At 43.5% G+C, this 13,844-nt stretch overlaps 1 protein-coding gene across 1 annotated transcript in view; it reads right to left on the bottom strand.

Annotated features, from left to right (window-relative positions):
- Positions 1-13,844, bottom strand: part of AACS (acetoacetyl-CoA synthetase) — a 138,251-nt gene that overhangs the window by 85,945 nt on the left and 38,462 nt on the right. The window contains exons 6-7 of the mRNA XM_073627917.1: positions 3,370-3,484; positions 27-108 (exon numbers count right to left, since the gene is read on the bottom strand). Of these exons, the coding sequence (XP_073484018.1) occupies positions 27-108; positions 3,370-3,484 (197 nt within the window). The remainder of the gene's footprint in view (positions 1-26; positions 109-3,369; positions 3,485-13,844) is intronic.

Genomic DNA, 13,844 nt, shown 5'->3' with positions numbered 1-13,844 from the left:
TAGGAGGGGGAATATTTTAAACCAACCTGTTAGGAATCTTAGAGAGGTCTACTTTCTCTTTTGCCTGGACATAAGGAATCACTACCACTTTCTTCAAGTCTGGTAATCCTGAGGAAAATGGAAGAAACAGATTACATTCAAGAAGGTGGTAGAAAATACAAACTGACCACAAATACTACACAACATAAAACAACTGAATGACACAAAAGGTTGTCATGTTAATGGTAAAAGAAGTTCTGCAAGTACAGTTTTTCAAACTTACTAGGGCTCAAACCTCTTACATTAAAAAGGCAACTTATGTGGAGTCAAGGGTTGAGGACCCCTGGTGTACAGCAAACTATCAAACCTTAGGCCCCAGAGCTTACATATTGGTATGGTAGGCACATACAGTATCAGGAATATGAAATGTTGGGGTAACATATATTCTTTAATTATGTCAAGGGTGCCTTAGCAGCCTGTACTTGCTCCAGCAGGGTCCCTCCATCCATTCGGCTTGTTCAGCAATGCCGCCTTTCAAAGGCGATCCAGGCCCCAGTTACATGCGTGCCTTCTTGCATACAATGCAAGATTCATAGTCCTTAACTGAACGTGAAGATACAGAGGGATACCCATAGCCTTAAACTTTGGGCAGAGGAGAACAGCCCTTGAGCACAGAAAAAGGTGGGTAATGCACCTTATCCATGCATCCTTAGACTAAAAGGCAGCAAACTTCTAATATGCTACTGACATTATGGTGGGTGTGTGCTTTCAGTGTTTGATTTTATATATACAGCGGGTAAATAAAGTATTGAACACGTCACCATTTTTCTAGGTAAATATATTTTCATCACAAGTTGGTAGCAATCCATACATACAAAGAAACCAAAACAAAATAAGTTCAGTAAAAGTTATGTGTAATAAAATGGAATGACACAGGGAAAAAAAAGATTGAACACATGAAAAGGAAGGTGCAAAAGGCATGGAAACAAAGACACGAGCTGAAATCTATCAGTAATTAGAAAGCAATCCTGCCCCTTGTTAGTTCAAATTAATATCAGCTGGTTCAGTCTCAACTGAACTGTCTATAAAAAGGTGTCATTACCAAGGTGTCACACAAGAAACATCACATGATGGGTAAAAGCAAAGAGTTCTCAAGACCTTCGCAATGTTATTGTTGCAAAACATACTGATGGCATTGGTTACAGAAGGATTTCTAAACTTCTGAATGTTCCAGTGAGCACTGTTGGGGCCATAATCCAGAAGTGACAAGATCATAATTTCACCATAAACTGGCCACAACCAGGTTCTCTCACAGGAGTGAAAATAATTATCTGAAGAATTGTCCAAGAGCCAGGGACCAATTGTGGAAAGCTTCAGAAAGACTGGGAATCATCAAATACAACGGTTTCAAAGAAAACAAGAAGTAATGCACTCAATGCCATGGCCTGTATGCATGCTCACCACGCAAGCCTCCATCGCTGAAGAAAAAGCATGTTAAAGCTTGTTTAAAGTTTGCTGCACAACATTTGGACAAGCCTGTGAAATACTGGGAGAATATAGTCTGGTCAGATGAGACCAAAATTGAACTCTTTGGATACCAGAAAACACACCATGTTTAGAGGTCAAATGGCACTGCACATCACCCCAAAAACACCATCCCAACAGTGAAGTTTGGAGGTGGGAACATCATGGTGTGGGGCTGTTTTTCAGCACACAGTGCTGGCAAACTTCATATCATTGAAGGAAGGATGAATGGAAAAAATGTAGCAAGACATTCTTGATAAAAATCTGCTGCCATCTACCAAGATGATGAAGATGAAAACGAGGGTGGACATTTCAGCAAGACAATAATCCCAAACACAAAGTCGAGGAAACTCTCAAATGGTTTTAAAGAAAGAAAATAAAGCTGCTAGAATGGCCCAGCAAATCACCCAACTTGAATCCAATAGAAAAGGCTATGGAAAGAACTAAAGATCAGAGTTCATAGAAGAGGCCCACAGAACCTTAAAGAATTGAAGACTGGAGGAATGGGCCAAAATCACACCTGAGCAAAGCATACGACTAGTTTCTCCATACGTTTCCTAAATTTCAGTTAGCGTGTTCAATAATTTTTCCCTGCGTCATTACATTTTATTACACATAATTTCTGAAATTTTTTTGATTTATTTGTATGTATGGATTGCATGGGTTGTTACCAACGTGGTGAAAATTTCATGTCAATAGTACTTTAAGAAAGTCTGTCTGACTACATTACCAAAAGTATTAGGACGCCTGCCTTTACAGGCACATGAACTTTAATGGCATCTCAATCTTAGTCCGTAGGGTTCAATATTGAGTTGGCTCACCCTTTGCAGCTATAACAGCTTCAACTCTTCTGGCAAGGCTGTCCACGAGGTTTAGGAATACGTCTATGGGAATGTTTGACCATTCTTCCAGAAGCGCATTTGAAGGTCAGGCACTGATCTGGATGAGAAGGCCTGACCAGGCCTGACCAGAGCACCTTCTTCCACATGTTTGCTGTGTCTCCTACATGGCTTCTCGCAAACTACAAACGGAACTTCTTACGGCTTTCTTTCAACAATGGCTTTCTTCTTGCCACTCTTCCTCAAAGGCCAGATTTGTGGAGTGCACAACTACTAGTTGTCCTGTGGACAGATTCTCCCTGAGATTCTCCTCTGAGCTGTGGATCTCTCCAGAGTTACCATGGGACTCTTTGCTGCTTCTCTGATTAATGCTCTCCCTGCCCGGCCGTTCAGTTTAGGTGGACGGCCATGTCTTGGTAGGTTTGCAGTTGTGCCATACTCTTTCCATTTCTGGATGAAGGATTGAACAGTGCTCCTAGAGATGTTGAAAGCTTGGGATTTTTTTTTATCCTACCCCTGCTTTAAACTTCCACACCTTTATCAATGACCTGTCTGGTATGTTCCTTGGCCTTCATGATGCTGTTTGTTCACTAAGGTTCTCTAACAAACCTGAGGGCTTCACAGAACAGCTGTATTTATGCTGAGAATAAATTACACAGGTGGACTCTATTTCCTAATTAAGTGACTTCTGAAAACAATTGGTTCCACCAGATTTTAGCTAGGGGTATCAGAGTAAAGGCGCTGAATACAAATGCACGCCACACTTTTCCGATATTTATTTGTAAAAAAGTTTGAAAACCATTTATCATTTTCCTTCCACTTCACAATTATGTACCACTTTGCGTTGGTCTATCACATAAAATCCCAATAAAATACATTTACGTTTTTGGTTGTAACATGAAAAAAATGCAGAAAATTGCAAGGGGTGTGAATACTTTTTCAAAGCACTATATATACACACACTATATACACACACATACATACACACAGAATATGCAGGCATGCAGATAAATTGGGAGGGTTGTACCTTTAACTACATTATGCAGCTTCTCCAGATGTGCATGCTCCTTTCCATTATAAATCACTGCTTCCACAGAGAAGATCAGCTTAGGCTGAATTTGGGAAAATCTGTCCAGGACTCCCTGCATTGAAGTGCAAGATTAAGACAAACCGTGAATACAAGACTGAACTACATACAGGTATTCATGCAACAAGTCAGTATCCTAGTGTCCTTTTTTTATTACGACAGTACAAAATGAGGTAAAGGTGCAAAGAAAAGTTGTAGTAATCAATGGCAACCAATCAAGTTTTATCTTTTATCAGTATGGAGCAGTCAATACCATCATGATGTGCAGACATACTGAGACACATCCCACAGACTGGAATCCAAGGTGCCCTCCTCCTGAAAGTGAATCTGTGACCAGGCTATGGACATTCAAATTTTTAACATTTTTCACAAGCAGTAAGTGTGCATTAAAACAAGCGCTGACCTCTGCAGCTCTAGGCACTGTAAAGCCATTCACCCTCAAATTTACGTCAGAATCTTTGAAGTTCTTTCACATTGTTCCTTCGAGCAGCTGAACTCACTCGGTCCCCCTCCCAGCAGTGCCTTTGCAGCCTTCCAGCCCTCTAATACTGTAGTGCAGTGGTCACCAACCTTTCGGAGCACTAAACTCACAATTTTGAATCCCACGGACCACCAACACACAATTCTCTGGCACTCTGCAACACACTGCTGCCTTACACAGACTCATCATTGGATCTCACTTTCTTATCCAGCCATGTGCTCGAGCTCCGTGTTCCCTCCCACAGTCTGATCAGCCCTGCCATTTGAGGGCCCCTCCTTCACCTGCTGCATCTCTGCACTACTCCCAGCGCCTCCTTCTGAGTTCACAGGAGCCAGAACTACAGAGGAGGCATCGTGGAATCTATGCGCACTGATCATATGGACTATCAGTGCGCATGGAGAACACTGGAAACATTGAGCGGTATACATCCGCCACAATGTTGATTCGTGGCAGAACCCCTTGGGACCACCAAAATGTTCTCGTGGACCAGTGGTTGGCAACCACTGCTGTAGTGGATGCAAACACTGAGCTGGTCTCTGGGAAGGGGAGCAGAGTGAGCTGGTGAGAACACTTTCTGCAGCTACAGGGGTCAGTGAGGGCTTGTTTTAAAGCTCCTTTAAATGTATAATAGAATGTCAATAGCCTAACCACAGATTCACTTCAATGTAATCATTTAATCTTGGTAAACCCAGGCTGTTGGCATGACTGCACCAAAAGAGATTCAAGTAAAAATGTGTCAACTTAAATCTAGTGCACCACAAATTATTGCACACTCCAATTCATTTGTGCCCCCCTCTGTCTGGGAGTGGGACTACATGTGAAAGTCAGCCCATGCTGCTTTTAGTTTACCAAGATCACTAGCAGTTGAATATAGATCAATGAAATTGAAAGTTATAGCCCTGTACTCAGCAAGAGGCCAAACAGTCCAGAGGTCTGCCCAATCTGTCCACACTCAGCTCTTGCTCTAGGAAGTGGTAGCCATTATGCACTCTTCTGGTTGGTTAATTGCTGACTGATTCTAAGCCATGTTATTCTCAAGAAATGCCCATCACTTCTGGAGCTTCTGCATATTGAAACTAGTGGAAGATGTTAATGGGGGAATGGAGTTTTGAGGAGAAGAGATTAATGGAGGAACTTGATGAAGCTAAACCTACATAGCAGATTAAAAGCTTAGTATAATATTGCTGTGCCCACAGTCCCTGAAAGTCCTCTTTAATACTCGAGAAAAAAAATACAAAAAATAATGAATTCTACAATGAAAAAAACACGAGAACACCTTCTATATTAAATCAGCCAACAATGTCATACAGACATATTGAGAAAAATCTTATAGTTCCCCATTTCCTATCAAGATGCTTTACCCTCAATAAAATATCAACACAGATGGGGCCATTATTACATTCTTGCCAGAGTCATTCATAGCTATGCGACTACTATTCTACAGACTAAAATAAGATCACATCATCCAGCTGCTGCAGAAGTGTTCTTCTACAAATATGCCATCACTCAGACGTCTTTCTCCAAGCAAACAATAGCAATTCTTTCCTTCTAAAAGACAATCCTAGCATGAGTCATGTTCAGATATTTAAGCAATTATAGAACTTATCACAACTCTGTTGATTTTAATATACAGAGCTTTGCGCTAGTATCCGCCGCCACTTTGGCCTTTGCATATTTGTTTTAAGTCATAAGCTTAAATTAAAACAGGCGTAATTGGTATTTTTACCATTTAACTCGTAAAACATAATTGGACAATTTGAAAATGCAAAACAATTTTTATTGTGACACAAAAGTTAATCAAAAACAAAGACATCTGTTGGTTGCAAAAAAAAAATGGTCTTGGTAGAACCAGCTTTGGCTGCAAGTCCTTTGGGTAAGTCTCTCCTGGCTTTGCACTTAAGGATAGCCCATCTTTCATGTCTGGCCCAGGGCTCTCAGTTGGGTTGAGGTCTGGGCTTTGCTAGAACAGTCACATTCTTCATTTTCAACCACTCTAGGTTTGACTGCGTGTTTAGTTTTACTCTCCTGTGGGAAGGTAATCTCCACTCCAGCTCAGGTCTCCTGAAGACTGGAGCATGTTTTCATTTACTATAGTCATGTATGTGGTTCCATGTCCTAATCCTGATGTCCCCATGCCCCTGCTCAGTGAAAGCATTACCACAACCTGATGATATTTCCATTGTCACGTTTACCATGGAGAAGGTGTTCTCAGAGTGAGGAGCTTTCCACAACAGACAGAATTTTGTGCAAAGAACAAATACAGGAGGTTAGAGAATGATAAATCCAAAAGCAACCCCCCCCCCCAAGAAAAATTGCAGTTGATCCCATGGAAGACTTTCAATATTACACAACTTTAAAGCACAGATGCCAGTTTATAAACGTATTTGTCATGTGACCATCAAAATGTCTTCACCACTTCAGGTGAAGAGTAGCAGCAAATACTTCTCAAATACTCATGATTTGAACATTATTTGGGACTGTATGTCTAAAGATCCACTGCTGATGGGGATGATCATAGGTACTGCAAGGTTAGTTAAATGCCACATTGGTGCATACACACATAGTACCATATGGCACATCATAGAGTGGTGTCATTCATATGCTGTGAGGGTTACTGGGTTGGTTGTGGACACTGAAGCTCTTCAAGCAGTAATACCCACAGCTTGTGATGTCAAGGACTTGACATCACCCCTGGCTTCCTGAAAATTCACTTTTCAATGGGAAGGAATTTCACAAAATGTAATAACTAGTGTTGTGTAGGGGGTGTACTAATAGAGAATTTTATCCTGGAGTTGCTTTAAACGCATTTACCACTGACAGGGGTGCTCACAAAAGGTTAGCTTTTATTTATTTACGTAAAACCCTTATCCCAAATGGAGTTAAAACAAAAACATTTTTTAAAAAACTTAAAAATCAAATGGTTTGCTGTAACGGATTTATAAACTGTAAACTGGAGTTTAGCTTTAGTTTGTTAGTAAAATCCACCTAAATCTGCTAGTCAAACACTACTCTCTCCTCAGACTGAAAAATGCTGCTTTCCATAAGATGTCCACTTTACTAATTCATCCAGCATGTAGACCGGAAAACAGGAGGCGTGTTACTGGTTGGATCACCAAGTGAAATAAAGACCATGGTGGTCTTCTCTGGACTCACTCCCTCAGATCCAGTGGACGTAAGAGAGGAGGTGTCAGAATCCTTCTAGCCCCACATAGCACCTTTCAGGTACTTCAGCCACCTCCCTCCCTGTCACGCTCCTCTTTCGAAGCACACTGCATTCGTCTTTTCACTCCAATTTCTCTAAGGATAGCCGTGATCTACAGGCCCCCTGGACCAGTATCAACCTTTGATGACTTCTCTGCCTGGCTACCCTACTTTCTTTCTTCTGAAATCCCCACAATTATTCTCGGGGACTTCAACATCCCTATTAATACTAACACTCCTGCCCATTCCAAACTTCTCAGCCTAACCTCCTCCTTTGACCTGAAGCAGTGGATACATGCTCCTACTCACTCCGAAGGCAATACCCTTGACCTAGTTTTCTCTCACCTTTGCACTCCATGCAACCTCTCTAACTATCTATTTCCTCTCTCTGATCACCACTTTATTAGTTTCACTCGCTCCCTATCCCCCACCTCCTCTCCCTCCAACCGCCTAAAAGTTACCCGCAGAAACCTACGTCATGTCAACCCTTCTCTTCTCTATCAACAACCTCTACGACAAAAGCTCACCCCTATCCTGCACCAACCTAGCCACTTCTGTCTACAACGCTTCACTTCTAGCCTCACTGGACTCACTGCCCCCCCCCCCCTCACTACACACAGAATCAGGCCCCGATCCCTTCAACCTTGGCACACAGATGATACTAGAAGTCTGAAAAAACGTAGTCATGCTCATGAGCGCCTGTGGCATAAGACTATGTCTCAGAGAGATTTCAACCAATATAAATCTGCCCTCCAAAAATACAATTCCAGCCTCCTCTCTGCCAAGCAGACCCATTTTATCACTCTCATTAGCAACTTCTCATCCCGTCCCCGTCAACTCTTCTCTGCCTTCAACTCTCTACTTCGTCCTCCACCGCCTCCACCCACCAACTCACTCACTGCCCAGGAGATTGCCAATCACTTCAAACAGAAGATTGATACAATTTGCAGCGGAGATCTCTACTGTTCTGATACCCTCCATGCTTTACACTTCATGCACACAGGCACAATCATTACTTCCCTATTTCAACCCCACCACTATAGACGAGGTTGCTAAACTACTTAGTAATGGCCACCTTACCACCTGCCCTCTGGATCATGTTCCCTCACAAATGCTACGTTCACCCTCTGGCTCTATGCTACACTCTCTAACCAACATCTTCAATCTCTCCCTCTCTTCTGGCATCTTCCTCAACTCTAAAACATGCACTTGTCAGACCCATACTTAAAAGCCCTCACTGGACCCATCCAATCTTAACAACCTAAGCCCCATCTCCTTGCTCCCCTTCTTATCCAAACTCCTTGAACGTCTGGTCTACAACCGACTGAGCATCTACCTCGCTGAGAATAGCCTTCTTGATCCCCTTCAGTCTGGATTTCGTCCTCAACACTCCACAGAAACTGCTTTCCTAAAACTAACAAACGATCTATTAATGGCCAAAACCAATCGACACTATTCTGTACTCCTACTCCGGGACCTCTCTGCTGCCTTTGATATGGTTGACCACCCCCTCCCCCTCAAACTCCACGTCTTTGGTCTCCATGACTGTACTCTTCGCTGGTTCTCCTTCTACTTATCCAACCACACCTTTAGCATTTCTTATAACTCTACTTCCTCCTCTCCTCTTCCTATCTCTGTTGGGGTCCCCCAAGGTTCTGTTCTTGGACCTCTCCTATTTTCAATCTACACCTCCTCCCTGGGTCAACTGAAAGCCTCCCATGGCTTCCAATACCACCTCTACGCTGACAACATCCAAATCTATTTCTCTACACCTCAGCTCAATCCCTCTGTCTCCTCACATATCACTAATTTACCATCAGATATATCAGTCTGGATGTCACACCACTTCCTCAAACTCAATCTATCCAAAACCGAACTTATAATTTTTCCTCCCCCATATGCCCCTTCCCCTGATCGCTCTGTCAAAATCGATGGCACAACTATGAGCCCATCCCGACATGCCAAGGTTCTAGGTGTAGTCCTGTACTCTGAACTCTCCTTCAAGCAACACATCCAATCACTGTCCAAATCCTGCCGCCTCAACCTCCGCAACATCTCCAAAATTTGCCCCTTTCTAACCAATGACACAAGAAAGCTCTTAATTCACTCGCTGGTCATCTCTCACCTCGACTACTGCAACTCCCTTCTCATTGGCTTACCTCTACATAGTCTATCATCTCTTCAATCCATCATGAATGCTGCTGCCAGACTCATCTACCTTACCAATCGCTCTGTGTCTGCCACTCCTCTCTGTCAATCCTGCCACTGGCTTCCGCTCGGCCAAAGAATTAGAGTCAAAATACTAACAACTATGTACAAAGCCATCCACAATTTTTCCTCCAGCTACATCACTAGCCTAGTCTCTAAATACCAACCTACTCATTCTCTTCGTTCCTCTCAAGACCTCCTGCTCTCTAGCTCCCTCGTCATCTCCTCCCATGCTCGCCTCCAGGACTTTTCCTAAGCCTCTCCAATCCTATGGAATGCCCTACCCCAATCTGTCCGCTTATCTCCTACTTTATTAGCTTTTAGACGATCCCTGAAAACCCTTCTCTTCAGAGAAGCCTACCCTACCCACACCTAACAACTGTATTTTCCATTTTCTCTATCAGCTCATTCCCCACAGTTATTACCTTTTGTTTCCACCTGACCATCCCTTCTAGATTGTAAGCTCTAACGAGCAGGGCCCTCTGATTCCTCCTGTATTGATTTGTATTCTAAGTGTACTGTCTATCCTCATGTTTTAAAGCGCTGCGCAAACTGCTGGCGCTATATAAATCCTGTATAATAATAATAAAAGGAAGAAAAGCCTTAAGAAAACTAGTGTAGCCACCACATCTAAGAATCGGTAAGCTACAATATATTACATGTTTGGTTTTGGGGTTTAATACTGCTTTAATGTAAAAAAATAAGTGTAGAAAAATTCCAATTTTGTAGCAGAAGCTTTTTGTTATGGCATTAAATGTCAAAGCCATTTTCCCAGGTGACACTAAACATGTCTCCCCTGAAATTCCCCCATTTTTTTGCTACAATTGAGCAGACATAATTCATTATTTTCAAGGAAGCAGAGCTGAAGAAGGAACTATCCCAAGGAGGTCTAAATGTATTTTTTACTGCCTTTTTATGATTTTATCGTCGTTCCACTATTTTATGTAATTGCATTTTCCCTCCATTTCATACTTTACTACAGAAAATAACTAAACTCTTTTGTTGGGTAAAGACATAGATCTTCACTAAAAGAGACCCTGTCATTAGATCATTCAATTCAGCAACAGTCTTTATATAGATAACACACGAAATATGTAAAATGCACATACTGTATTATCTACCTGTAAAGCCTCCCTTGTGTAGACATTCAAAAGCCCAGAGACAGCTGCTGGATGCCACCATTTTGGATCTAATACCAGTAAGCTCAGGGCGGTCGCTCAAAAGTATTCCCCTTCGCTCTTCCCCGGCTGCTACATTAAAAGGTTATGTAGGGAGGAGCAGCTGAGTCAGCACAGACAGGAATTAGACATTCCCAGAGAGGGTTATGAAGTGCAAGGAGGGGGTAATGCTAGGAAGCCGACCCCTCTTAAATAGTAATTTCATAAAAAATGTGTATTTATTTAGTCGGTGCCCTCCAGCCGAGATAGACGTGAAACCACATAAAGGCGCAACAGACCTGAGGTGTGCCCTGGTCAGCACACCAAAAAGAGGGGGCATACCCAAGATAAGTAATGGATGATTGTAGAAGAGGGCTGTGAAGGAAGTACCCTGTAAAAGGGGATGGGAGGTAGGGTATTGTGCACTGGAACCGACAAGGAACACAGGGGAGTGGTCTTCTTAAATACCCCCCTTCCCCAGGCTCCTCCCATAAATTCAGGCCACCATAATGGCCTTCTAATTTATGGTCGAAGCCCTCCAACCGAGATAGACGTGAAACCACATAAAGATGCCACAAGACTCACAACATAACAGACCTGAGGTGTGCCCTGGTCAGTACACCAAAAAGGAGGCAAAATACCAGGATAGGGAAAGCTGTTTTATTGGTATACATGACATTTATTGGGCAAGCTTGGTGAAGGCTTGCGACATCTCAACCTGGGGATTCAGATGGTACCGGGTAAAAGCAGGCGGATTTCCATCTGCCAAATCTTCTGATGACATGACCCTGCACCCCATGCTGGGAGGCGGCCAAGGCCACGTCGATCCGGAAGGAATTCTTGGAAAACTGGTTAGGGTTGAGGCCTAGATTAGCCAGGAGAATGCGAAAATGTCTGATGAACTGGTTAGCTGTTAGCGGGTTGGAAGGAAAAGGCAACAATGGGCTGGAGCTAGACTGGCTCGGCAGGTGTAACAACAACTGGTCCAGAACCGCTAATTAACACCATTTGGTGTGGGTCAGGAAGAATTTGAGGTTGACCCCCGATGCCAGACTGATGAGTTTTGGACACTCCCAGATGTAAGACAAAATGGTCTTGAAGGTGGGCCAGATGGCACCTGTATAGCACCTGGCAACCGGGGCCACTGTAAGTGAACTCACCGGGCCGTAGGAAGCCATAGAAGGTCAGATAGATGGCTGCTTGGATGACCAGGCTGGGGAGCAACCCATAGGGGGACCGTGACAGGAAGGCTGACATGTCCCAGAACATGGAACTTTATATGGGCAAGCGTTAGCACTGGCTACGGGCTGATGTTTCTGGATGTCACGCAGCAAGGCTTTGACCACATGGGTCGCGAACAACGAGGGTTTTCCAGGGGCTTGTAGGTGGGGGGGGGGGATGAAATGCTGGATGCCAGCTAGGTACAGTCTGATAGTGTGACAGGCTCAGATGAGTGTGGCAGTAAGATACAAAGGCCAGGATATGCTTGGTGGGACCTGTGCCCGCCCCGGTGCATGTGGCTAGAAATTTGCTGTAGGCGTTCCAGGTGGTGCGGTAGGACTTCAGCGTGTTGGGCAACAGTGACCAGTTTATAAGCAGTTTAGCATTGTGAAGGTGGTCTTTTAGCCCATCGTTAGCTGCAACCAAGGTGGGATAGGAAAATTAGGTCTCCGGGTCTGGAACATGTTGCAAAAGGAACATGAGGGAGGCAGAAAGCAAGCAGATGAAATGCATATGGAGTGATTCATGAAATCATTGGAGTGATTTTACCTACCAAAAGGATTTGTGTTTGTGTCTATCCAGTTTTAAAGGTTTACACAGCTCTGGCACACAAGACTGCCTTGTCTAGCAGGGCAGGGGACCTGATTTTTCTCTACTTTAGTTAATACAAAATGGAAATTGCCCTTCCCCCAGCCTATGACTGAATAATGAAAGGAGAAACAGCAGACTGGTAAGGTCATCCCTCTGCTCTCTCCTCCTGTCAGCCAGTCCCTTGTTGGCATATGAGAACACTCTCCCAAACTTCTACTGCACAGGGGAATGCAAGAAACATGCAACATGGTGCCAAGTGCCCCCCCTCCTTTCTCCACCCCCAGAATGCTTCCATCCTGTAAAAGTGTGCAGGGGGTCCCTATCCTCTGCAGCAGCTGTCACTTTTTTAAATTAGTGCGGCTGTGCAGGGCTCTGCCAGAGATCTGTGAATGAGAAAAGTACAAGTCCTGTTTGTCATCACGGCAGATGCATTTGTAGTTCACAATGCAATACACTTACTCCAGCTCTCCAACTGATACGGAGCTGGAGAAGAGTATGCAGGAGCAGGGCAATGCACCTGCATTTAGCTTAGCAAGCTCTAGAGAAAAAAATAAATAAATGCACTTTTTTCCCTCTGCAAAAGTATGTACATTTATTTATTTTTAAAGGTGGACTTAGCCTTCAAATACACTTTTAATATACAACAAGTGTTAATACCTGAAATTACTTGCTATCCCCTGTACAGCAGCACTCAAGCTGGAAGGTCGAAGGGCAGCACTGGGAGTGAATCACCTATGCTACATCAGGGTTTCTCAACTCCAGTCCTCAAGGCGCCCCAACAGGTCATGTTTTCAGGCCTTCCATTATTTTGCACAGGTGATTTGATCAGTTTCACCGCCTTAGTAATTACCACAGCGGTTTCATCTGAGGGAAATCCTGAAAACATGACCTGTTGGGGCACCTTGAGGACTGGAGTTGAGAAACACTGTGCTACATACACACAAGTGGACAAGGAACATGCTCACAAAAGAGCAGATAGGGAGACTGCTGTCCTAACCTTCAAACTGTCCTCTTCTCATCCTAACACCTATGCACATACTGTATTACCTATGTTCAGCCCACTCCAGTCACTTGATCTTCCCCGTGTCAGCCAGCAGTCGGACAATAGCTGGTTATGCCTGCAGTGGTGAGGTCACCTATAGGCTCCTATGGCCTATCAGTTGTTGGCGCTCTCTCCTCTCCCCTGAATCAGTGCTGGCTGACACAGGGGAGATCACGTGACTGGACCAGAGCGGCCATAATATTAGGTATGTATTGCATATTTTTTATACAGCTTGGTTAGCATTGGAGTTGAGGGATGGGGCTGGGGTTGAACTTGGAATTTCACTTTAACAGCAGAAGAGAATGTTAGATCAGCCCAGATGTACAGGGATGTGTGAATCTCAGGAATGGATTGACAGAAAAACAAATCCTTTGGCAAGTAAAAAAGTTTCTAAACCTATAATTTAACTACACATTTATTGGTTTGCCTGGAGTTCAGCTGTACAAAAAAAAAAAGTGTAGGAGGTAGCTATTTTGTACATCCCGGGCTGCCTCCAATTCTACTTTCCATGTGG

Source organism: Aquarana catesbeiana, linkage group LG01 (assembly GCF_042186555.1).
Source record: "Aquarana catesbeiana isolate 2022-GZ linkage group LG01, ASM4218655v1, whole genome shotgun sequence".
Lineage (NCBI taxonomy): Eukaryota > Metazoa > Chordata > Amphibia > Anura > Ranidae > Aquarana > Aquarana catesbeiana.
Note: the sequence above shows the minus strand (reverse complement) of the source record. Positions and strands in the feature narration are given on the sequence as shown.